This window comes from Hibiscus syriacus, unplaced genomic scaffold (genome assembly GCF_006381635.1).
Source record: "Hibiscus syriacus cultivar Baekdansim isolate YM2019G1 unplaced genomic scaffold, ASM638163v2 tig00112852_pilon, whole genome shotgun sequence".
In the NCBI taxonomy this organism is placed as follows: Eukaryota; Viridiplantae; Streptophyta; class Magnoliopsida; order Malvales; family Malvaceae; genus Hibiscus; species Hibiscus syriacus.
In genome coordinates, this window is record NW_024063410.1 from 103061 (window position 1) to 130190 (window position 27130).

Sequence of the window (27130 nt, forward strand, 5' to 3'; positions counted from 1 at the left end):
GTCGAAATTTGAACATATTATATTACTACTTGAAAGACATGAAATCTCATTCAACTATATTAACTTATAATCAGTTGCTTTTCTTTCTTTATCGTAAAGCAATATCTCCCCATTTGATTGAAACATCTTAACCCCCAAAAAAGAACAAAAAAATGTACCCTTCCACCTAACATTTACATTGACAACCATCTCCTACGCGCGCGCGTGTGTATATATATATATATATATTCAGTTCAAGAAACAAAAGCAAAGCATAACAAAAGACGAAGAGCCTAAAGGAAAATGAGAAAGCAGTTAGTGTTTATCTTTGTTTTCCTGATAATCTTCTTCCATTGTCATGAAACTTTAGCTCAAATAGCTCCGGCGCCGCCGTTAAAGGTGGACAACATCACATCCATCCTCGAAAAAAGTGGCCAATTCACCACTTTCATTAAGCTGTTAAAAGCCACACAGGTGGCCGATCAACTAAATAACGAGCTGAGCACCCCCAACCCGAACGACGGGCTAACGATCTTCGCCCCGGGTGACAACGCGTTCAGTGCGCTCAAACCCGGGACGCTGAACTCGCTGTCCGACCAAGACAAACTCAGCCTGGTTCAGTTCCATATTCTCCCCACGTTGATGTCGACGTCGCAGTTCCAAACGGTGAGCAACCCTTTGCGCACGCAGGCGGGTGACGTTAAGAGCGGGAAGTTCCCGCTCAACGTGACTTCGGTAGGGAACCAGGTGAATATAACGACCGGCGTGGTGAACGCGACGGTGGCGAACACCGTGTACTCCGATCGAAGGATCGCGGTTTATCAAGTGGACCAGGTCCTTCTCCCGTTGCAGATCTTCGGGACGACTCCGGTACCGGCGCCTGCACCGGATGTGCTCGACAAAGATGTTTCGGTTCCGAGTCCGAAAGCTTCTAAGGGTGCTGACACTGATTCTTCTGGTGCAGTGAGCTTCAAATTTCATCACCTGGCAATATTTTCTCTTGGATTTGCAGTTTTTGGGACAATCTTTTGGGGACTTTGATTTCTTTATTTGCATGGGATGCACGTGTTATTATCGTTTGTAATTTGTGATCATTTCGTATGATTAAATATATTAATTCTTTGTAATATATTCTCTCATTATCTTTATTTCACGATATTTCGATTGAGGATCGATTTTAATATAGTTCGTTATCTTTTATCATATTATACAAAGAGAGTACTTGTTTGATTGGTTTTACTAAAAGTAAACAATTCAATAATACAAAGACTGATTTGAATTAATCTCCACAATAGAAGGACCAATTAGATGCTTTCACAATATATGATTCATTAATGGTAATTATTAGTGGGGCTGTAAATGAGACCAGACATATCGCGGGCTATTAGAGATTGATTCGATAAATATTAGACTCGAGCTACTTGATACTCAACTCGAAAAGCTCATGAGTAGCTCAAAAATATAGTTAAGTTTAAGGATTTTTTTTTCCATTTCGAGCCTTTGCAAGCTTTTACGAGCTTCAGTTCATGATATCGAGTTCTAATGGAACTTGAAAATTTTAAACTCGCGAGTTTTCGAATCGAGCTCGACTCAACTCGTTTACAGCCCTGATTATTAGTCAAGTGAAGCCCACTGGAATGGTATATGAAATCACTGAATTTCTAAGCTAAGCAATATTGCTAACTTTTCTTTTCTGATCAGCTTCCTTTATCTATCAGTATGTCTTAATCATATTCTCGTGTGTTGTCTAGTAACATGCACGAACAAAAGAAATCTAATTTTACTCGATTGCCACTGACGTTATATATTGCCCGTGGTGTGGATTTCAACTGTGTGATTAACGAGGATTTCAGAGTAAATTGAACCCATGGATTTTCATTTGGAGCATCGATTATTAATTGATATCTAGCAGAGTGAGACGTTAAATTTTTTAAATAATATTCATGATTTGAATTCTTACATTATAAAAAGATCAAACTGAATTAACTCGTATAATAGACCTATACAGTACACAATTAATTTTTTTACTAAGGGATAGAATTTAAACTTGGACAAAGAGAAGCCGAGATCCTAAGTTTTCTAGGTGGCTTATTCTAGTTCCACTTAAAACCAAGAGCATTTTAGCGATCCGAGTTTTTGAAAATATATTATATTAAGCTAAAAGGTTTTAAGTTTCACTTAAAAAAAATTAATATATTTATGTGTTGCTCAATTTAAACCTTCTAAAATGTTCAACTTGAAAAGCTCGTGAGCAGTTTGAAAATATAATATATTAAATTTTATTTTTTTTAAAATAAATTATTAGCATTTATGTGTTGATTTTTTTAAATGCAGTATAAGGTTTTCATATATTTAAGGTTAAGTTCGAGTTTGAGGCTTTAATCTAGTTAAGTTTAAGATTTTTTTTTATTTTGGAGCTTTTACGAGATTCAGATCATGATTTCAAGTTCGAGTCGAGCTTGAAAATTTTAGACTCACGAGTTTTTGAGTTGAATCGAGCTTCAATTTATAGTTTTCGAGTCGAGTCGAGTCAAGCTCAGCAATACTCGAGCTCGACTCGGCTCGTTTACAGCCCTGGATCCGAGACCTCGTTTTGTCCATCTTCGACCCCCAAGTATTTTATCCATCATAAGTTGAGCACAAGTTTAACTTAGTTTTATCGATCAAGCATTTTTGGACTGTGTTTTATCGATCCAAGCATTTTATTGATCATAAGTTGAACATACTCTTGCCTTCAGCATACTAGTAAATGATATTTATGCTTGAGTTCGAATAACATGCAATTTAACTCTTTAAATTTTCATAGGGAATTTACAAGGGGCTGTTGTATTAAAAATTAACAAGTATATTTGGGAGAGGTTGTACCTTAAGAAACTCTTGGTTGTTCTTTGGCAAGGCTCTTGAAGCACGATCGTTGATCCGAATAAAAACTGGTATCCTAGACTAATTAAGAAAGGCATCCATAAGCCGGAAGTAATTTCCGAAATCGCTGCATAAGTGCAAGATGAGAACCAGTTATCGATCGTTTCGGAGAGTGAATTTATTTCAGCAATTGATGTTCAAGAGTAGCTTACCAGTCTTCTGATGTACGAGTGTTGTCTGGTTTTTAAGGAACTTCATTTGATGTGATCATGTTCAGAACCTCGGACTCATGAGCTACATCAGTCATCCGGTGCTGCAAGTGAAACCACCTTGGTATCTTTAATTCGAGAGCCATTCACAACCAGTCTAGGCAAACCTCTTCCCCCGATTTTTTCTGCAGAACCAATGCCCTGAGCCTTTGAGTAACTTCCTCGGTCGGTTTTTCGGGAGGGTTTATTCTGAAGTTTAAGGGATATGCCATGGCTTAGTTTGGAGTTTCTTGAAGCACTTTGTACCTTTGTTGCAGCAGATGTTGATTGTTGAAGAGTTCTAGGAGGTGCCTTGTTTGAGCCACCTCTTGGATTAGTGCTTTTTGCTCCAGTTTTAGGCATGCTAATAGGTGCTTCTGGCGGGGAAGGTACACTTAGAGTTCGACTGTGTCTAGATTGTACCTGCCTTCATCACAAATTCACATTGGTTATATACTAGACCAGCAAAGCTAGTTAGAGCTAAAAATTTGTTCATTCAGTTGTAGAATAGTATGCTTTTGTTCTGGAAAAATGAAAACAGTTTCAGCCAAAGTCACTTCCCATACAGAACAGATCGATTTCCAGAAATAAGAACTAACCCCATTGGAAAAGGCAAGTTTTGTTGATGGCGGTCGAAGGCCTGAGGATGTTTTCATCGCAGCTGGATGAAGTCTGGTACTTCCATCCGAAACTCTTCTTTTACTTTCATCAAGTGAACCAGTAACCTCAGCACCATTTCCCAATGAGGGCCGGCGTGTTGGATGACTCCGAGAATCTGAAACTTGCTGGGCATCACTATCTGCAACGAGTCCTTTGAGAGAGTCAGAACCAAGGGTATCTTTTTCAAGCTTAGACCTTTTATTAGCAGTAGACGTTGATGACGCAAATGATGACTCCGACGACCATTCACCGTATGAGCTAGCAACAGACATACTGGAATGGAACTTGATAGGAGACTTCAATAAAGTTGAGAGCGCTGAAGGTCCTGCTCGACTTTTACTAGTGGCTGCACTTTTGGATGCATTGGTGGTAGTGTAACCAGAGGAAGACAAGTTAACTAAGCTGGAGTCATTATTTTGTTTAATCATATCCATGGAAGAAATAGAAATCATGGAAGAAGATAGGGAAGAAGATCCAGAAGATAATGTAGTCCTAGGCACAATATTTCTTGAACCATCCAAAGCAGGAGTTTTTGATATTGTGGTCCCTCTACCTACAACATATAGAAAACATGAGCAAGAAAGTCGAGAACCGTCCTAGACCGTCACAACCACATCCTTGCACCAATTATCGTCATCTAAAGAAAGTGTAGTTTGAATTACCTGTCACACTTTTTGCATCCTTTTCTATTTTGATATACTTTGCACCCAAGGAAGCCCCCTTGCCCTGTACCTTTGGTGTCTTATGAAGAGATGAAGTTGATACTGCACTTCTACCAACAGACTATAGGGTCCCAGTTAAAAACAAAATCAGAATTCGCAATGAATATAACTCATGTGGTAAAGCATATTCAACAGTAGCAATAAGTGGATGTTTATAGGCATAATACATGCCTGTGAAATTTGAGGTCGGGCAGGAACCTGCTTCCATGTCTTCCCAGGATCTTTCATAGCTGTGTTCTTCTTAGGAGCAGCTTTCTGCTTCACCTGAAACAACGACATGAAGTCATTGGAGAAACAAAACAAAGGGACTAAGTAATGAACATTTCTTGAATGTACCTTGTCCCGATTAGAATACACTAACTTCGAAGCTGAAAAGAAAAGGAAACGGAACTTTCGGTTTGAGATATTTCTTCAATCATAGCTAACAAACTATCAGGTATCTAAACGTGGTATGGTATAGACCAAAAATAAGAACTGATGTAATATAATTTTATGTTATGCTGACTCTTGTAAATATCAGATACTAGTACATATGCACAGCATTAGTATATTCAATCGTTTCTAGGAGTTATATCCTTGTATCAATGTTCGAAAAAACGAATGGAGCAACATAGATGATGACACATACATTGCCCCATCAGATCATACATCTTCCCATCTAAGAGAGAATTGATATTCTATGGAGTTATATTTTGTGGTATCAGAGTAAACCATTGGGTCAGACAAGACAATGCAGGTTCAAATAAAGAAAAAGAAACTATACTTACATGACACAATCCTTGATTCTTTTGTTTCCAATTCCTTCTTAACCCTAGAACCTGCATTGCCAGGCATTCTTTTAGATTTCTGGATTGAAGCTCTTCTGTCCTCATTGAGATCAGCCTTGAGAACTTCCCGTCTCGAAATTTCACCGACGGACACTGTCGATGAGTCACAAGATCGGTTCACATACTCTCGGCTGGAGAACTTCTCTGACTCGAGAAAATCTATAAAAACAAAATCAAAACAGGAAATTCCAGAGCCATAAAGCGTTAATCTCAAGTGAAAATAGAAATCGAAGAATTAGTACCTGCACTACAAAAGAAAGAGCTATCCCATGTCATACTTTTGTGTAATTTAAGTCTTCCACTTCCTCTTGTCTCGTCTTCCTCTAACTTTCCATCTAACTTTCCATATTCATCAAAACAGCCTAATCAGATTTCTATAAAATACACAATATCCAGTTTATCCAGAAAAACAAAAGAAATGGATTATTGATCAATGTGAAGCTTTATTCGGAAAGTTTGGTACAAAAATTATCCAGAGAAATCTATGAAATGTGAAAAACTGGCATAATATCTATGAATCGGCAGCTAATTTTTGTGATAAACCGATTAATTCCATTACTAAACCGTTAAATCCATTATTAATTACCGAAAAGGCAGCTAATGCTAATTGGAATTTACATTCAGAAAAGGGGGGAATCCTCTACTGATCAATTCGAAGCTTTATTGGAATTTTTTTGTATGAAAAAAAGTTGAGAACCCAATGAAACATGAAAAATCCAAGGACAAATTATGACAATGATGATAAAGGGAAACCTGAGAACTGATCAATGAAAGGCGAATCAATGAGGCAATCGTCTTCAGACGAAACGTCGATGAGGCTCAGTCCTTTGATATTGAAATCGCTTTGTAACTTACGATCACGCATTTTCGGAAACGGAGATTTACAATTAACAGATCGAATCAAAAGAATTTGATAATGCAGATGGAGAATTGGAGGTGTGACGAGAGCTAAGAGAGAAAGGAAAAGAAGGAAGTTAATTTTGTTTAAAAAAAATTCGGGAAAATTAGGCGGTTCAAAATTATACTATTAAAGGATTAAGAAAAATTAATCATAGAGAGTTGAATGTAACTATCAAAATAAGTTGATGAGTTCATACTTTCTTCCTTTGATGTATCACTTATCTTTTGATAGGATTGTACATGTCTTCTTTAATCTCAATCAATATTTCAAATCGATGGTTGATCAATTTAATATTTAAATCAACAAACCAACTACGTAGATAAACAACCATAACGTTATCCATTTGACTCGGCAATCAACCTTACATTGTTCCAAGTCATATAAAACAGAATGTGCATGAGAAGTTTCCTAACCGATGTCGTTACTGGAATATAGTACATGCTCGCCACGAGCTCAATCCTACGATACCCTCTCGACATTTAAACAATTCTTTGAAAAATGAATCTATTCCAAAGAACGTATGATTGGAAAATAATACTACAAAATAATAGCTTACAAGATAAGATGATGCAGACCGTCAGAGATGTCGGTCCTTCACATAAGATGGATTATTTTGAAACTATTTGTTGTGGCGCCGAATTATGACATAGATTGAGGATTTAGATAATGGAACTTGCAGAAGAATGGCGTGATCTCTAATCAGTTCCTTGCATCGGAACCATCATATGGGCCTGTCATAACAAGTGTTGCAGGATATTAGAACCAATGAAACAACCCTTCTTTGGTATAATTCTTCAAGAGTACAAGGCAAAGGACAAATGCAGTGATTGAAGATGATACATCATAGCAACAACAGGCGAAACTAATAGCTCGGGGGGGGGGACCCCAAAAGAAGCTGACACAAACTTAGCCAGAGATGATGAAAGAATTCTAGTAAAGAAACTAGCAGGAGTAAAAAGGTGTAACTAGAAGCAAATGCAAAGGTGCCAAAGCATGCAGAAAAAATATAGAGAAATATGACACGATTCTTTGGTGTATATGCCATGATTTTTTGGTGTAAGGGTATCCAAATCGAGAGCTCCATATGAAGATAGAGAAATATGTAAAAAAATAAAAAGTGTTATGCATTGACGTGTTAGCACAGTAGAGAGAGAGAGAGAGAGAGGTTACTTGAGAATTCCCATAATTAACGCCTTGTGAGAATGAACCTTGATGAACAAGCTGCATAATATTTCAAATTGAAAGATCAGATAACAATATAGCATAGTTTGAGTAGGCATTAAGTTAATCTATCAAATAAAGGTGGAATGCATGACAATCTAAACAATTAATAAAAAAACTATACTCCACCTGGGCATTTGGGCTTGGTTGGACATCTTTCTTTGCAGATGCATCTCCGCCTTTGGCCGAGCCCTTGGCATCACCCTGTCAATTTACAAACAAAGCCATGTAAGAGAGGTATCCTGGAGGAGACAAGTGAGAGATGATAAAATATTTAATAAAGTTGCAAAAAAAATTGTAGAAAGCCTTAACTCACCTCCATCTACAATGTCCCAATTGACCATAAAAAAGACCGGGATGTCAAAAAAAAAAAAGTCAATCAGTTCATTGAAACTAAGCAGCAAAAGCAGAGAATACCAAAGTATTTAGTCCCTTCGTTGCAAAGAAATTGCATGTAAAAGGGGAAAAATGATGTCTCACATATTTTACCATCCATAAGCTAAATTTCTTTACCAATATTTCATATAGATAAACCTTTCGGTTCTTAAACGAAATTCAATGAACAGATGTATTATGTGTAAGATTGTCATACTCAAATGCCCATTTTTCTCTTAGATGAAACTTACAAATAAGGAAATCCAATTAATTACTCAGGTAGCACAATTAATTAAATAGATATATAGGATAATAACCCTTTTTCTCTTAGTTGAAAATTACAAAATTTTAGATCCGAAACTATTATGACTTGTTTTAGTTACAAAAAAATAAGAATGAAGAGCTTGTAGATAATCACCTCTCTATACCGGGAAAGGTAAATCTTAAGCGGATCAATGTAATCTTCAAACCCCAAAGTTGCCATAGCCCAGAGCAGATCATCCCCGTTAACAGTCTTCCTCTTCTCTCTCTGACACTTATCGCTAGCTCTGTACATCAATTCATGACCAAATTCCCGAATTACACAACAAATTTCACATATAGAGCTGATAAATTCAGCTAGAACAGTAAAGTAAAGAATCTTACTCGCTGGTGATGAAGCTGATAAACTCGGAGACGCACTCTTGAACGGTCTCTTTAGCATCTTTAGCGATCTTACCATTAGCAGGAAGAGCCTTCTTCATAATACGGCTGATGTTAGCGATAGGAAGATACCTTTCCTGTTCTCGCACATTGGATTTCGGGCTATGATCGCCGCTCTCATTACTTCCTCCGCCGCCGGGACTCGACTGTGCCTCCGCCATGGAGAAAACCCTAACTCGAACAAGTCAACGACAATCATAATGAAGGGAATTTAGTTCAAAATCCTTCAATCTCTGAACACGAAACCCTATCAATGATTTGAAAAAGAGAGCTAAATGAAACAGGAAAATCTTACCTTAGTAGAAACGAAACGAAACGAAATTAAAATAAAATAAGTAGAAAAAGGGCGGGAGAGAGGGAGATTGGATAAGGGGGGAGAAAGAGAGGGAATCGGACGTTGGAGAGGACAGGAAAGAGGAGACACTCAGATGAGAAAACGAGTTTTATCAACACCGTTCGTTTTGAGTTTCGCTTTTCTCTGTTAATTGGAGTATGTTTTTTTCCGGCTTAATACCAATATAAGTACCCAAACTATACCTAAAATTTAGAATAGGTGTCTAAACTCTAAACTATTTTTTGATTCATACAGGTGTCTAATGTTACAAACGTTATCCATTTAAGCGTCCGGACTGTCAACGGCGTTAATTTCCCCATTAAGTGACATGATTCACAATCTAATGATTTTGAAAGTTGTTTTTTTAAGTATTATATTCATAAAAAACCGTAATTTCTCTTAAATTATAAAAACCCCTAGGATACCTAAGATCCCAAAATCCTATCCTTAACCCCCGCCGCCCCTTTTCGGCCACGACCATCATCGTCTACGATGTCTTTGCCATCCTCTTAGTCACACGTCGTCGTTGTTGCCATCGATTGGCCGTCGCGTGGGATTGTGCTTTCATCCTAGGGTTCGCATGGTATAAAAAATCGATTCGCCGTCGATTGGTCACGATTTTATGGGGGTTTTGGTCGTGGGGGGAGATGAGGTCGGGTGGAGCTTTGCCGATGGCAAAGGGTGATGGTCGACTTCGGTTTAGGGGTTAAAATGGAAGTTTTCAAAGTTTTTAGGGTTATTTCAAAATGTTTATGTTTTTCTTTATATATATATATATAATTTTAATTCCTTCAAAATTTAAATAATTTTTTTAAATCACCATATTGTGACACGTGTCACTTAACAATAAAAATTAACGTCGTTGATAGTCCGAACACTTAAGTGGGTAACGTTTATAACGTTAAACACCGGGATAAGTCAAAAAATAACTTAGGCATCTCTTTGAGATTTTAGGTATAATTTGACCTTATTTTGGTATTAACCCTTGTTTTTGTTAAACAAAGTGATATTTTCCACTATACTACAGTGTAGACTTGGTTAAAATATCATGACAGTATTAACCCTTTAACAAAGTGGTCTTTTTCCACTATACTACAGTGCAAATTTGGTTAAAACATCCTGACAGTCCCTGCATTATAGTTAAATGTTATATTTAACCAATATATTTTGAAATTGAACAAAATTAATTAATGAACATTTTTAACATTTTAGGGGAAGCCAAAGCCCTTCCTGTTCACCTAACTTAGCTCTTGGCCTATTTGAATGATCATAAAACTAAATGGAACATTGAAGAGAATTAAATTAACCTTGAGCAGTGCAAGACAAGCATTTCAATAATATAATGATCTGTCCAATCAGTTCTGTAAAGTATTTCGTTATCTGTTCTCATTTAAAAAGAAATTACTCCGATGAAATAAAAATGTCACCACCAAAACATAACTGATACAAACAATCGTTCTTGCAAAATTTCTAAAGCGGAACACTAAATTTACTGAGACACGCCCAACCACTTGGAGAAGTTGTCGAACTCGGTGTAATCACTGTCAGAGATCATGGTTTGATACCATGCTTTCCCAGCCGACTTGATTGCAGCTGCTTCCTCCTGAAAGGTCCAACAGACTAGGAAAAAGGAAGAATAATAGGGTCAATGAACTAACATGGAAGTCGAGAAAACATAAATCGAATGCCGGGAAAGATAACTGAAGAATGCCATTATAATTCATTTTGAACACTGACAAGAAAAAGAGACCAATAGGTGCTATCATGGCTCATTTCGGACCCAAGGTCATGCTCAACATAAGGTGGAAATATCAATAGCATATGGCTTTAACTAAATGGTTCAAGTCAGATAAACATATATAACAAACCAATAGTCCTCCCACTACCTATCATTCTCTCAACAAATTTGCTTCAATCGATGAAAATGGAGAAAGAGTCTACTCAAGAACATCCATAAGTAGAACAATCATAAAGTTACCATATGAATAGCTTCGAAGCATGATTTTAAACAGTGTTTGTGGCATCAATAGAACGTCATTGTATAGTACAGGAATCTATCAAAGACTTAAGAAGCAAAAATGGGTTCCATTAGTCATATAAATCACAATCAAGACCAGGAAACAAAGCATCCAAAGACAACATATAACTCCACTGGCATATACTATAATGCATCTGGCTAAACCACAGAAAAGTGCAACTATCAAAATTGAGAAAATCACAAACATATCAGAACATAATCTATATTACTTAGAAATAGGCTTCCTCTTCTTATCAAGCTTCTCCTCAGCCAAAAGAGACATCCTTTTAGGTGTCTTCGCTTAAGGGTTCAACTTCAGCATAACATTCAAGTTCTTGAGGGGATTCTTCTTCATAGATGCCCTCTCGACCTCCTTCTTGACGGGCTTAACGACAGACTGGACCTCATCAGAGACATAATGATCCTAACAAGGTTAGCGTTCACCGTCTTAGAGCGAGGTAAAACGTACCCTTTCTTCTTCTCTGAAGGCTTATCAAATGACCCGTAAATTGAGTCCAGCTTCTCGTATGCAGATTTGGTCCAGAAAACGAACTTTCCAAGGTGTCCAGATAACATGTACTGTTTATAGTACTAAACTGTGGTTACAGTGTGTTTGTCTGTATATATGGTTGTGGTATAGCGAATACAATGTTTCGAACTATGCATTATAGTGTGATTTGTTTCTTAAAAATAATTATGTTCTTAAATTGTAGATGTAGTTGTAGTTTTTGGAAACTATTATGATGCATCCCTTATATTATGTTGCGGCTATAATTTGAACAAAAATCCTCTGCCCCTGCCTTATGTGTGCTCTTCCAGTAACTTTTTTATACCTGTCAACTTTACTTTTCCAGCAAAACTAATGTACAAAAAAAATTATATTTTACTTTATCTTCTACCTTCCAACCCATGTTGTAAAATTCAAATTACTAAAAAACACAGAGAAAACAATGCTTCTTCATACAAACATTCATTAGAAGGATTGATGGCCTCCATTTCAGCGTCAGCTGTCTTGTAGTCGGGGCGGATGTATGTGGCTCCCTAGCGGAGCCACTACACACCCATTATTCGAGAAAAATGTTAAATTTAATTTAATTTGTTAATGAAAATAGAAAAAAATTACATACTAAGTTGGATCCCATTTTTTAATTTCTTGATCCGCCACTGCTTGTAGCTCCAAGATAAGCTCTAGCGTGACCTCCATCTCGCCCATCCCTGACATTTCGTTTCCCCTATGGTGGACACAACTTGAAGCGATTATCAAATGCTTGTTCAAACATTCCAGAGCTACCCTTCCCTTGAGATAAGGATCAATGGCATGATAAATGATTCCTTCCCATGGGATGATAAATAGGATGATTTTATATAAGAATTCACGTACTCAAATTGTACATAAAATCATTTCTCTTTCAACAAGCCAGCAATAAGAGAAATGGGTTCGAATCTGTGCTTTACAACAATAACACAGATGTTGGAGGACTAATATGTAAAAGAAATTTTAAAAAACCGTTATATAACTACCTAACAATCATCGCCGATTTTTTCAATGATTAGAGAGAAAAATCGCGTCATAAAATAAATATAAAAACTCTAAATGCTTTCGATGAGATTACGGAGAAGACGACGGTGAACTGCCCGGGCCAACCGTCCTTAAGAACAAATCCGACAAGTAATTCCCGACATCTTCAGGGTAAAATCTGATGAACAGTGTGACGCTCCTTTCATCGCCGATTGTTGATTTATGGCAATTGAAAAATTTCAATAAACGGCGACGAGCTTCCTTCCAATGGATGCTTTGATCTGGTCTCGGAGCTTCGAGTCGGGTATGACGCATGAAATCTGCTTCAAATACGCTGCTTCGAAGCTTATATTGAATTTCCTGAAACACTGTTTGGCTTCCGCCGGTGTCATCGGCGCAGTTGGATTCTTAGGCAAGGATGCGAAGACGTTTCCGAACGCTAACCGCTCGTAGTTATCCACCAACCGATTCACTTTAGCTTCTTGCTTCACGATCCATTCCTCGCCGAGTAAGCAGTGGAGATTGGACTCATGGACTACAGAGATTACATGTTGGATATTGTTGGCTAGAAATAGGTATGAAACGGCGGCGTCTTTGTAACACTTGGCTTTGCTATCGAGTTTGCAGAGTAAGACGAACATTAGCCACGAAATGCGGGCGGAGATTGCAGAAGCCGGAGATGCAACGGGAATCGGACTGTAAAAGTAGGATTCACGTGGAGGTGATTTCGCCGGCGGTGACCAGTCGAAAATGATGTCGGCAAGAATGTTGCTGTACTCAGCGAAGGAAGCGAGGTATTTCATTGAGTAGATGGTCAGAGGATGAAAATCGCCGCCTGGAACCATCGCTTTGGACGAATCTTTTCGGATTGTGGACTCAAAATCAGATAACAACGACCTCACTGACTCACTGAGTCGAGTCAACGATTTGAGAGCTTGTGATCGAACGGCAGAACTCGACTCAAAGGAAAAGATCGTTTCAATCTCTTTCCGGTTGCCTGAAATAGCCGTGTACATAGCGAGGAGACGGAAACTTTTCTCCGGCGGCCATTTTTTCGCCTTGGCGACGAGTTCGGGAAATCCAAACAGAGCGATGGCGCCTTCTTTTGTAATCTCCGAAAAGCAAGATTCTCTAATGGAATCCGACGAGGAAAATACGAAGTCGCAGAGGATTCTTTCTCCAGGGAAAAGCGACCTCATTGAAATCTCTATGGCTTCTAACCAGTCCTTAATTTTCAAATTCAGTACATCCCATTCTATCTTCTTGATCTGAGAAAATCTTAGTTTTTCGATCCCCAGCTTGTAAATACCTTCATCGATAATCGATTTTCTAATAGAATTATAAATTTGGACGCATTCTTTAGCGTAACCACAAGCGATCATGCAATCTGCTATCAGTTTCAGATCGGACATCGCCATGAAAGAAACTTCTTGTACTTCAGAGATGGAATCCCCGGCGGCGCGGATCTCATTGTCCGGTGAAAAGTTGAAATCGTAATCTGAAAAGCTCGATTTCGTGGAGGTTCGTGATGATCGAGATGAAACCGATTCCGGATCCAAATGGGCACGGTTCATCGATAAAATCTGGTAAAACTCCTTTTGAAGCCTCTTCATTGCGATTTGCAGCAAACGTTGAACTTGAGAGAGCTTCTCCGAACCGGAACCTCGATCATTAAGAAGAAAACGCATGATTTTGTGCAGGTCATTGACGGATCTTATAAAATTCACGGCTTCTGTTTTGCTTTCGTAGAATAGAGTAGTACTTCTAGCGTACGAAGGCCTTTCAACATCCCATTTCGCGAAGATGGTGGCGGCGGCGTCGATGGTTTGCTCGACCGTCACTTCGGATAATGTCCGGCGATTATTCCTGCATAGCAAGGCTAATGAATGTTGTGTCACTGGCCTCCGTAACGGCGGCGCTTCAGGGCTGAAGCAAAGGCTCCGCATTCCTTTTCGCGGCATCCTTCCGGAGGAAAGTTCTTTTATTTATTTTTAAATATAAGAAACTGGAAATTTGAGCCTAAGCTTCCCCTTCTCCGGATGGGATTTTATAGGCGTTTTAGCAAACGGCGTCGTTCTAAATTCTGACTATTCTCACACGCGACCCAGCTAAATTACTTGTACGTCCCCATAAAAGTATCCAGTAAAAAGACATTTAAAAATTTTAAAAATTTTGAAGGCATACTAAAAAAACATTAATTATTATTATTATTTTAAGTAATAGTCAATAGAATTCATTTTAGGATTATTAGAAATAAATTGCATTTTTAACATTTCACTAATTTGAATGACGAATTGTCTATTTTGGACTTGATAAAAAAATAGTATACTTTATAAAAGGACAGTATGTTTTAAATTAGATTTTTAACTAATTTAATAAATATATATTCAGTTTTTATATTAGATTTATTTTCAAAAAAGATACTAAATTTATTTTTTCAAAATAAGAGTACAACTTGAGGAATAATTTGTGGTTGTAAGCAAAAACAAGTTGGCCACTTAAGTTCTAAATGTTGTGGAAAATATAATTTATTTTTATTAATTTCTTCTTGACTCTATACTCCAGACCAATATCAAGTTGAGTGAAGCTGAGCTCTAGCACTTAATTAGGGATAAGTATGGTTGGGTGGGGTGATTTTATTTTTTTGGCTACTTTAAACTTAATTAAGTGATATTTTCATTTGCCATTTGATTTGATTTTTAATTTAAAATTTTTTTAACTTTAATATCGATTTAAATTTTGATACTAAAATTTAACATTTAATCTAATCCAAGATATATATATATATATTTATAATTATCACCTTTATTAGTAGAAATAAACACATAATTTTATATTAAGATGACGAACTTGTAAATTTTTAAGAGGGGTGGGTGAACTCATAAAATTCTAAGGACGAAAATAAATTATTAACAGAAAATACAAAGGAAAAAAATTTAAAATATATGATAATTTGAAATTTTCAGGAAATGACTACCCCGGGACGGACATCCCTCCTAGGTCTATCTTGTTTATCAAATAAAATAGAGATTTATTTGAAAAAAATATGATAAAATGTATAATTAAAATTATTCTTAAATATAAGAAAGATAATTATACGATTATCACGTGTTGGGTCAAAGATGTTCATCTTAAATTTGAACTTGACCCGATATTATGTATAAAAAAAATAACCTACTTGACCTTATTTTTCGAGAAAAAAATTATTCGACCTGATTTAAACTCGTTTAAAAAAACCATCATAAAAATTTAAGTCAAATCGAAACCCCTAGCCTAGACACCATATGTAACTCATCCCCGTACTTAACTCCTAAATGTTGAAAAATTATAACTTATTTGATTTCTTCTTCATCATTCCTTATTACAACATTACACGGTCTAAATGTGATCACAACTTATTCAATATAATGATAAGTCAAATTTAGCTTTGAACAAGTTGGAGAAAGGCAAGTGCAATTTGCACATGTTTATCACGATTTCAACATCTCAGTTTCTTTATCATCTGAAATTAAAAGGCAATTTTATATGAATAACATCCTTTTCTTTATTATTTATGTAAACAGTATTAAAAAATATTTTAAAAAATTGATCAAAATTTTAATTTTTATTATTATAATTTTTTAAAAACAAATAATACAATATAAAAATTTTATATTTTGAAAAATTAAAATCAATGGAGCTAAGATGGAGTCAAATTTTCAATTATAAATTTCAAAATTATAACAGATTCAAATACATCCTACATGACAGCCATAATTTTGAAACGTAAAAAAAGTCTTGATAAGTTAGATACAAGAAGACTAGAAGTACATGAATTTAGCTGTTTGTTGCCGGCGAGGGCTTGATTGGATAACAAGGTTAATGATGATTTAATGTTCTAGGGTTGAATACCCTAATTTATAAAATAAAATAAAATAATTAAAAAAATATGTAAATCTTCAATGATTTGTCAAACGCACCCGGTGGCCGACCCACATTGATATTAGGTAGACACGTATCCACTCTGAATTTTTTTTTATTAATGTACGTGTGTCCATCCTAAAATTATGTAGTGTCCACCCTGAAATTTTATCGTATTCAAAAAATTATATTATTAATATATATGTGTTCACCCTATATATATATTTTTTAAATCCACCACTGAATGCACCTAGCTTGAAAAATAAAAAGAAATCAATTTTTAATACGTAATGTCGTAACCGGTTTTCGACGGGCAAGAAATTTTACTTTGGAGGGAAAATGTGATGCGAATAAATGGTTTAAAATAATTTGGGGAGTCGTCATCGGCCTTTTGGGTCAGGTAGGTCGAATACCTAAAAAATTATCTTTTAAAAGAGTTTTTAAGAAAACATCAGTTAAAAGATAAACTGATCTGCGTTTTAACCAAAAATTCATTCTTTTTAGAAATAAAAAGGGATTCGTGGTCGGTTACGTTTAGGGAAGGATTAGCACCCCTACAACGCCTAAAATTGGTACTTTTTAATTATAAATTGTCTCTATTATTAGAAATTAAAAATTCAAAATATATTTAATTTATAATCCTATTATTTTAAAATTATAATTATGAAAAATATATATTAATAAAATATTTATTTATTTAGAAATATCAGAAAAGGACTTCTAGGTACCTTAAGACAGCTCTTTTCTTCGATATTAAAAAATAAATAATTAAAACAATTAATATATAATTTATAAAATTTATTTATTTAAAAATATCAGAAAATGGACATCCAGTTGTTTTAAGACTGTCCTTTCTTAATATTGAAAAATAAATAAATATTAAAACAATATTAAAATAAGTTAAAAGTAATAAGATTTTAATAAATAAAATAAATATTATAAATATATATATGTTTATGGCTAAATAATAATAATAATAGTAATAATAATTAAAAGTAAACATATAAAATTAACATATAATGAACAAAATTAAAACTATATAAATAAAAATTGAAATTAGTGACTAAATTGTAACTTAATAGAATTAAATACCTAATTCATAATTAATTATTTAAAATTTGATTGACTAAACATGCTATTCTTCTTATTTATTAATTTAGTGACTAAACTAAAATTATATAAAATTCATATATCAAATTAAAATAAATTGAAATATGTTGTTCGGGGTTTAAAATATTAATTATTAAAATTAAAGGACTAAATATGTTATTTATCCTAAATATATTATTTAATATAAAGGACTAAAATAAATAAAATTAAAATTAAAGAACCGAATTAAAAGGATTATAAATTGATTTAGTGACTAAAATGTAAGGATTACAAATTAGGATGGCTGTGGAAAGGGTTTAACTTTTAATTAATTATAGACAGACCCCTCCCCAAAACGGCGTCGTTCGGGGAGGGGTATTTAAGCCCCAAAACGGCTGGCCCGAAGGGCCAGCTCTCATTTCTCACTTTCTTTCCTCTCTCTAAAAGCCGAGAGAGAAAAATTCTCTCTAGCTTCCCTCACCGGAGGGAAGCTGGTCATCGGCAGGCAGCCGTATACCGCCGCCATCCCCGCCGCCGGCCACCGTCTCCGGTGGCCGGAAAGTTTCGTTTTACATGAAAATAAAGGCCTTCTCTTCCTAAGGCCAAATCTGGCTTTAGTTTACCCTAAAAAACTCCTAATCGGAGTAAATCTAAGAAAATACCTTCGGTATTTTCTGTTCTCCGGCAATGTTTGGCTTCCGGCGATGATCGAGGCTCAAAGGGTAAGTTTTCTTTCTTCTCTCTTTTTTTAGTTTCTTTTGTTGCTTCCTCTCTGTCTCCTCCTTTGTAGGTGGGTCGAGGCTTTTATAGCCTCGACGAGATGCTTCTCGGACCGGTCACAAGAGTGAAGGCCAGTGAGTCACCAAACCTATGGTGGTGACTCAAAAAAAACAAGCGACGTGTGCGGCTGTAATGGATCTTCTGGAAACTTTGACGGGGCGTCATGGCAACGGCGGAGCGAAGTGGAGCGGCTAGAAGTAGAACGGCGCCGCGTGGTCCCTAGGGTATCATCACCCTAGGGTTTGTGCTGGATGCGTGTGGGCCGTTGGATCTCTCAGATCCAACGGCTGTGATGCTGAGGCGGCTGGATGATGATATGGAAACCCTAAATTGGTTTTAGGGTTTTCTGATAGGTTTGGGATTGGTCTCTTGTAACTGGGCTTGTCTGGGTTGGGCCGGACTTGGCCTGTTTGTAATAATAATAATAATAATATATAAAATAATAATAATAATAGAAAATGGAGAAAAAAAATAGTATCTTCACGTAATTAATGAAATAGGTTTGTTACATCCCATGCCGATTAAAGGACTAAACAGGAATGGAGAATTTATTAAACAACATGAGCAAATGGTTGAAATATCAAAATGCGTGGTTTATATGAAAATAATATAGAAATGGTTGGTGAGTTAAACAAAAATAAATAAGAGAAATAATACTCACAAAAGAACTTGTGTGTATAAAATGAATTTACTTTACATTAATATAAATATATTTAAATGTATGTATTATAATATGCATTTGAGTTTGTGTTTATTTTTAATTTGATTTAATCGAGTCAGATTTTTAAAAAGAAATCGAGTTTATTTTAAATGATGGGGTTGGATCAAATCGGATTTAGCTTTAAAATAAAAAAATATGACTCGAAATAATATTATAATTGCATCTCATATATTTAAAAATAATTATAATAACATCCATCTCCATAATGTAAAAGTTGCTCAATTCGACGTTTGATACCAATCCTATCTCCTAAACCCTCTTGGGAAATCTCATGTAAAATTATTAATATTAATATTAATATTAAAATTAAAATTATTATTATTTAGCTTTGGCCTTCGAGGAATCTACATATTTAAGGGAAAGTAAGGGTAAATTTCAAATTTCATCATTAAACTTTATTATCTCTCTTATTTTACTCACTAAACTTTAAAAGTTTTTAATTTCTTCAATAAACTTAATACATTGAGTTTTTTAGTCATTTTGCCGTTAAATAATTAATGGTGTTAAAACGATGTTGTTTTTAAAAAAATAAAATTTTCAACAAAAAGACATCATTATGTATTTATATAAAAGCCCATTTATAACGTCGTTAGTGAGGAAACGACTGATTGACTAAAAATCTAAAAAAATCCAATGTATTAAGTTCAACGAAGAAATTAAAAATATTTAAAGTACAGTAAGTGAAATAAACGAGATAATAAAATTTAGTTAGCAAATTTGTAATTTACCCGGAAAAGAGGCAATAATTATAACAAAATTACACAAAAGAGAGGACATGAAATGGGTCTATTTTAGTACCATACTATTAAAAATCTAACGCGTTTAGTATTTAAACTATTAGTTTTGGTATACTTTAGTATCTAAATTTTCAATTTGTTTCAAAACTTTCAATTTAGTACCTTAAGGTTATTTTCAATATGTTTTAGTACTTAACGTTAACTTTTTAACAAAAATATTAAAATTAAACAAAAACTAAATGCTAAATATAATTTTGAAAAAAATTAAAAGTTTAAGTATTAAAAATAGACAAAATTAATAGTTAAGATACTAAATGTGTAATTTACTCAAGTAAAAATAATACTAAATCATAACCCTTGAAACAAACTGCAGGGCAAAATTGGCCCAACAGGACAGACAAGTAAAAAATTGACCCATTAGATCATCTTCAAAAATTATTTTGGGATATACAACATTTGCTACAATGACCTATAACTCATCTCATTGACTTGACAAAATTTAATAAAATATATTTTTAATAGAACTTGTCATCCCAACGTAACAAATTTTGATAAAAAATATATTTTATTAGAATTCATCATGTCGATTTGACGGATTTGAGTAAAAAAAAATTATTTGGACAAATTCATCATGTGAGTGTGACGAGTTTGCCCTGTACTGTAACATTTTTGTTGAACTATGTTTTATAATATTTTGATATAACAAATTAAGGCAAAATGTTTTTGGACTTAATTGAATTTATTCAAAGTTTCAAAAGTTTTCAAAAAATAATTCAAAGTCCAATAAACTAGAATTTGAGCAAAACCAAGTTTTTCACGTACAAAGTATTGATATTGTTCTTACGGTATCAATACTATATGAACAGTATCGACACTGTTCATGTGTTATCGATACCCTAGGTAAGAGAAGTATTGATACTCTTAAGGTAATACTGATACTACCAGCTTGCTAAAATTTCAGAATGCAAAATAGCACCGATACCCAAAGGGGTACCGATACTATTTTACATAGTAGTATCGATATCATGAAAGATAATATCGATACTGTCATGCCCAACGGCTAGTAACAACTAGTTTTATTTAAATATTATAAAGGTAGTACGGGATACTCCCTATAGGAGTATCGATACCCTCTGTCCTAGGCAGTTTTATTTTGCAGATAAAACATCCCCAACGGCTCCAAATCACTCTCAACGGCTAAAAACGGCCACAAACTCATTCCAACATATAAATACAAGTTCAAGACACTTGAAGAATGGTTAAAACACCTATTCAAGCAATCAAACACAAGAGAAGAGCTTTTCACTATTTATTTATATTCTCTTGTACATATTTATGTTTTTGTGAGGTTTAATTTTATAAACACATACCTTTAAGAGGTTTCTTTGCTTACTTCTTTTTACCTTTTGTAAATGAGTTTTGGTTCTAGCTAACCCTTTGAAAAACTAGGGAATTCGTAAATGTTATCTATTTATCATTGAAAAAAAACAAATTAGTTGATTTATTGGAAAATCCTAATTGAGGAGATTAGGTAGTGGATGTAGACTTTTGTTGAGAAAGTCGACCCACTAGAAATTTTTGTGCAACCAATTTCCTATTCCTTTAATTATCTTTACTCCCTAAAATTCTCAAAAGTCAAATCACCGCTATTGGAAATTTATTTTGATTGTCATTTAAGCTTCAACAATCCTAACAATTTTTCGTAGATCCCAAAATAAAATTTAACATGACCTAATGAGCTAATTACTCTAATAACTGCATCATGCACGAATTAAATAGGATCCGTAATAAAAAAAAATTGTTATTCTTTAAAGATTCGAGTTCAAGCATCACACATGTAAAAAATATGAAAGTTCAATATAAAAAAATTTAAGAATTATATTTAAATAAATACGGTCTTGTATTTATTTAAAAAAAAGTGCGTCCCAAAGAGAACGGACCCATTTCGTGTATTCTCTTCGATATCAACCTTTCACTTCACCTTTTTGGGTGGAAAACAACAATCTTCCGGACACTCATTTACTATATTTTCAAATAACATAGAGACGCGTTTTATTTACATGTAACTTTGACATTTATAGAGACAAAAAAAAAAGGAAAAACTTTGACATTTATTTTACACATATATTCTCCATGATTAGAACGTGAATCATGTAATGTGCTTTATTATTTTAAATTAAATATTATAAAAATATTAGACTAAGCTCACATTTGCCAAATATACATATAAAAAAACAAAAGATAAAAAGTAATTGTCGGACGATAGTACATGCATTAAATTTTAGGGTAAATTATGCATTTTGTATTTAAACTTTATCTAAATTTTTATTTTTTTAAATCATACCTAATGTTTAATTTTTATTTCATTTTAATATATCGTCATTAAAAAATTTAATGCGTTTAATACTTAAACTATCAATTTTGATCCATTTTAATATCTATACTTTCGTTTTTTTTAAATTTAACGTCAAATTTTAAATGTAATACTAAAATAAAAAAAATTAACAGTGTAATACCAAAATGATAATTTAAATACTACATAAATAATTTACCCTAAATTTTAGCACTCACTTCAAATTCATTGATCAAAAAACAACAAACCCAGAAAACGCTTTCAACTGTGACACTATTGACACAGTCCTCAATCGTCATTTTCAAACGCATGGTCCGAAAATCCCACCCCTTACACTTCATTTATTATAGCCTTTTTTTTTTATATATATTATTAATATGTCACATATTTATTTAGCAGTTTAAACGAAAATTAATTCAGTCGAATTGGATGGAAAAATATTTAAAAGTTTCCGGGTTCATGGGATTTGTGGGGGGAATAGGGTTAATCCATTTTTTAATCAATGTTTTCTTTATTTTAATTTATTTTTTTATTAATTTTAAATACGACTATATCTTAAATGATTTTTTAACAAATCAAGTGAATGGATTTGTCGGTGTTGTTGAGGTGATATTTTTAATATTATACACTAGGTTTGAGTATGTTTTAGTATCTAAATTTTTGATTTTTTCAAAATCATATTTAACGTATAATTTTTGTTTCATTTTAGCATCTTACTGTTAAAAATTAAAGCATTTAGTACATAAATTATCAGTTTTTGTCCGTGCTAATACCTAAACTTTCAATTTTTTTCAAAACTTAATGTTAAATTTTAAACTGGATACTAAGATGAAATAAAAAACTAAACTTTAAATATCGTTTTAAAAAATTAAAAGTTTAAGTACTAAAACAGATTAAAATTGATAATTTAGGTGTTAAACTAGTAATTTACCCTAAAAAACTACACAGTACGGGAATTTATCTTCGAATTTGAAGAGAGAGTAAAAAGCAAGGAGAGGGAGCCGGGACATGAGGGCATTGCCACGTATACGCAACGTGCCGTATCAAAGCCATGCAATCACGCTTCCCACTGCTTCTTTAAAACTCCTATTCTTTTTCCAGTTGGTCTAATTATGTTCTTAGTCCATGTATTCGTTGTATATCTGAAATTTAGGCTCTGAAATTAGTACTTCATTATTTTGTTTCCATAGAAAATATTTGTTCTTTAATTTAAACTCATAAATAATTATATATAATGTTAGATGGTTTGATAAAATTAGATGTTTTAACTGACATTTCTATAATAAATTAATGATTCTTGAAATAGTTTCTGAAACTATTATTAATATCTTAAAAACCTTTTCGATTAAACATCACGACTTTAAATTTCCCACTTCAATAATTCTTTTTAAAAAAATACCATCTAATCCAAAGAAATGGTTTTTTAAAGGTTTTATCGGTCAATTATTGAAATTAAAATAAGATTACCTTCAAATGTACTAAAAGTATAGGGACTAGGAGAATAATTACACCTTTCTTCGTTTATCAAACATAGAGGCAAAGCGAAGTACCGTTGTTCATCCCGTCTTCCATAATAACGATAAATTTTGAACTAAATTATTATTCAGAACTGCTTCAAGCTAACCTTTGATCTTGCCATTATATATATATATATACACACACATATATAAATGTTAGTTCTTGTCATTGGGCTCCATGGAAGCATTAAGCTTGCCTTGGATCCTCTGCCTTTGCTGCTCCATCTCAGTTGCTCTTTGACCCCTGCCGTTTGTGTAAGCTTCAAAGAACTCCTTATTCTCTTTCTGCAATTCATTCCAAACTGTAACCAAAGACAACACACACACACGTATATATCTATGTTTTCATTGTGTGTTTAATATTTTTCTTAAGAAAAATGAAAGAAGTTATATTAATTAACCTGTTGAAGTAATGACTGGTTTAATATCTGCATGCTTAGACAAAGCTTCCATGCACTCTTCTTTGCTCATGTTGAAGATCAAACACTCTTCTATAAGACGGTGCACCTGCATATAAATCATCAGGGGTGTGAGAGTTTAATGCAAAAAAAGTCGAGATTTAACTTAACATATATGTCTAGTACTTACAATCAATTTAATTAAAAGTAAAATTTAAATTTCATTGATATCGTTGTTGGTATAATAACTTGAAAAATTATAAGTTGGAGTGTGTTGGAGAATTGACGTATTATATTGCATATAGCTTACCATGCGGATATATGAAGCCGAAGATTCACCCATAAATCATGCAAATATTAGTACTCTAGACCTAAGTGCTTGAAGGGTTGAAGCTTGGAATATTTATAGAGTGATTGATCTGAAGGATGAACCTCGGAAAATGAAGGCAAAAGCTTGTAAGATTGGGAAAGAAATTAAAAGAGGAGGAAAGAATCAGTCCAATATCATGAGCTGGCCAAAAGTATTCAATTTATAAGCTAAAAATATGGAAGTGGACAGGGAAGGACCAACATGTGTTTGGGTAGTTTACCTTGTAATTTATTTTTATTAATCCATGTAAATATAAGATAGTATATGTTCAAATAAAACTTTCAACTATTCGACATTAAACATTCATATTTATGTATTTAGGATGTTCGAATCCGGTACTCCAATGAATAACAACTCCTCCTCTATCGTCGAAGTCGCTTGGTTCGTACTATCTTATAAAAACTTTAAATTTTCATATAATTTAAATATTTTATATATGTTATAGTGATATTTTAATTTTATATTATTATTATTTTTTAAAAATTTTAATATATATTTTAAAAAATTATATTCTTGATATATAATTATGTTTTTTTAAGAGTAATAAAACTTTTAATAATATTATTTTATAATATTTAATCTGAATTCAGTTATTAATAAATTAAATATAAATATTTATTTATTTGGTTGTTTTTGAAATTGAGAAAATATATTTACATCTATTTTTTTTATTAAATTAAGATGATTATAAAAGAATATATATCTTAAATACACTCAATTATTTAATAATAAATCACATATGATGGTTAATTTATTCTATAGGTAAATAAATGGAAATTATTGTTTGATGTGATCATAAGATTGTAATAGGGTGTTGGTGGGGTCTATGTCCCCACGTGGGACGACATCTATGATTGGTGGAGAAGAGATGAGGGTAGATTCTGTAAGAAAGCTAGTCCTCTAGTTGTAATCACATGTGCTGACTAGGCCACCCTCCACTAGAAACGTGGGACCCGATCACCCTCCCACTGTGGGGTTGTGGTGATATAGGGTCCCACACTTGCAAGCTTAAAACGACCTGTGAAACTGCCGTAATAGCATCACCAGTTGGTGGGTAGTACTCGCTACCAGACGTAACCTACTTCGATTCCACTACAAAAACTTGAATTAAATTCCGTGGTTATGGTAGTACGCGGTAAATGCAGAAATAAGATGATTGGCATGTTATTGAGAAGTGAAAGTTACTTCTAAGGCGTAGGTGTTAGAAGTTAAATCTAATGAGCCTGAATTACATTGGAAATTGAGAATAACATTCAAGTTTTAAATAGCGATTCATGATTGTGATAGTGTCTGTGAAATAACGATAGTGTTACCTTTCGATATACCTACTATATCCATAATAGCGTCCGCTATGACTGTAATCGCGGTAAACATGACATGATTAAAAACGCGATCACCATTTAAATCCCTGATTCAAGCCTTAGAGAGATTGTATTGTTTTCCGGTAATAACAGTGGGATCCAAACTGAGATTAAAGCCTTTAAAAGCAAACTCTGGTCGAGGTATAGGAGAGAAGAAAGAGAATGGCTACATAAATCTAGGTTGAAGTGGTTTAAGGCTAGAGATCGCCATACAAAATGTTTTCAGTCAACTGCATGTTTAAGAGGTCGGTCAAATCACATCGCCTGGATCCGAGTGAGAGATGAGGTGTACTCGGATCCGAATAAAATTTCTAAGGTGTTATGAATTGTTGTTTTCAGTGATTTTATCTTAGGACAAAGAAGCAATAATATGGTGGGATTTTAACGAGAATTAGGTGCTCCAACATAAGCATACAATCATTTATATCAATCATTAAGTATGAATTAATTATAGTTGATCTAATAAAATAAAACATTAGATGTCGTAAATTATATTAAAGGTTTAAATTTTAATATTATGAAACAAATTATGTTAAAACATAACATAATTATATAATGATCGAATTATATAAAAATGATAAAATTATGTTAAAATGATATTTTAATTAATATTAATAAAAACAATATTAAGTTAAATGATATTTTATAATCAAATTATATAATATATAGTAATATTAATCATGTGATCGAATTAAAGTCCGTCCTAGTAAAATTTATAGCGACAATACGGTATATTAACACGAAATATCGAGATTTAAGTGCATACGGTTTGTCTCATTCTAAATTTGTACTACAAATAGTTGAAATTTTCACAGCGTAGGTATCTTCAAAATTTGGCCAAACATCTGCAAAGAGCGAGTAAAGAATGAACATCAATTATCAAGAGCGACGAGAATTAGATTAAGATTCGATCGGTTTGGATTCGGTTATTATTTTTTTAAAAAAATTGTTGTCAAATTTAGGTTTAAGATGAAAAAATTATGATTTGGAATGAGATTATAATGTAATATCAACTATATATTTAGACATAATTACAACACATCTCTTTGAATTTTTTTCGATTTTTTTAGATGAAATTTTGCATGGGTTTTATTAATTGAAACACATACAAAACCAATCGCCGATATAGACTTCGTTAAAAACTCCCTAAACTTAAATGAAGAAAATAAAATAATTCAATCACGGATCACAACCTGTATGATACCTCCAATAACTGTTGCAAGCGTAGGTGGCACTCAGTAATTTATAAAACTCGCACTTTTATTGATATGAGGCAAAATACGTTACAACAACGTTACTCAATATTACAATATTACAACACTAGTTGTGACTAGTTTACAAACACAACCTCGTATTCTAACCTTTACTCAATTCTCTCATAGCTTTGCTAAGCTTTCAATCATATTCCTAAGCTTTGCTAAGCTTCATCCTATCTCTTTAATAGTTTTGCTAAGCTATTTTTCATTCTTGCTTTTCTAAGTTTTTCCTCATATTCCTTCTCTTTCTCACTTGCATACATTTATATTAATGCTAAAGA

At 33.6% G+C, this 27130-nt stretch overlaps 3 protein-coding genes and 2 pseudogenes across 4 annotated transcripts; 1 reads left to right on the forward strand and 4 right to left on the reverse strand.

The window, feature by feature from the left end:
* Nucleotides 1–243: 243 nt before the first annotated feature.
* LOC120183905 (fasciclin-like arabinogalactan protein 11) lies at nucleotides 244–1048 on the forward strand. Its single transcript, XM_039188496.1, has one exon. It carries the CDS (start codon nucleotides 283–285, stop codon nucleotides 1018–1020), a length of 738 nt encoding a protein of 245 aa, XP_039044427.1. The 5' UTR covers nucleotides 244–282; the 3' UTR covers nucleotides 1021–1048.
* A 5471-nt stretch (nucleotides 1049–6519) lies between these two features.
* Nucleotides 6520–8949, reverse strand: LOC120183899 (nuclear transcription factor Y subunit B-10-like). Of its 2 annotated transcripts, XM_039188490.1 has the most exons (8): nucleotides 8793–8949; nucleotides 8441–8668; nucleotides 8214–8343; nucleotides 7737–7742; nucleotides 7550–7624; nucleotides 7370–7420; nucleotides 6865–6930; nucleotides 6520–6804 (listed from the first exon to the last, which is right to left on the reverse strand). In XM_039188490.1, the coding sequence occupies exons 2-7, from the start codon at nucleotides 8656–8658 to the stop codon at nucleotides 6895–6897; spliced, it is 516 nt and encodes a 171-aa protein (XP_039044421.1). In that variant the 5' UTR covers nucleotides 8659–8668; nucleotides 8793–8949; the 3' UTR covers nucleotides 6520–6804; nucleotides 6865–6894. The 2 variants fall into 2 exon arrangements, with proteins under 2 accessions (XP_039044421.1, XP_039044420.1); XM_039188489.1 differs by lacking the exon at nucleotides 6520–6804 and having other exon boundaries at nucleotides 6811–6974.
* A 1291-nt stretch (nucleotides 8950–10240) lies between these two features.
* Nucleotides 10241–11424, reverse strand: LOC120183867 (annotated as a pseudogene).
* Nucleotides 11425–12262: 838 nt separating this feature from the next.
* LOC120183862 lies at nucleotides 12263–14370 on the reverse strand (annotated as a pseudogene).
* Nucleotides 14371–23584: 9214 nt separating this feature from the next.
* On the reverse strand, nucleotides 23585–24335 carry LOC120183923. Its single transcript, XM_039188510.1, has 3 exons — nucleotides 24173–24335; nucleotides 23866–23971; nucleotides 23585–23766 (listed from the first exon to the last, which is right to left on the reverse strand). Exons 1-3 carry the CDS (start codon nucleotides 24203–24205, stop codon nucleotides 23621–23623), a joined length of 285 nt encoding a protein of 94 aa, XP_039044441.1. The 5' UTR covers nucleotides 24206–24335; the 3' UTR covers nucleotides 23585–23620.
* Between the last annotated feature and the right edge of the window lie 2795 nt (nucleotides 24336–27130).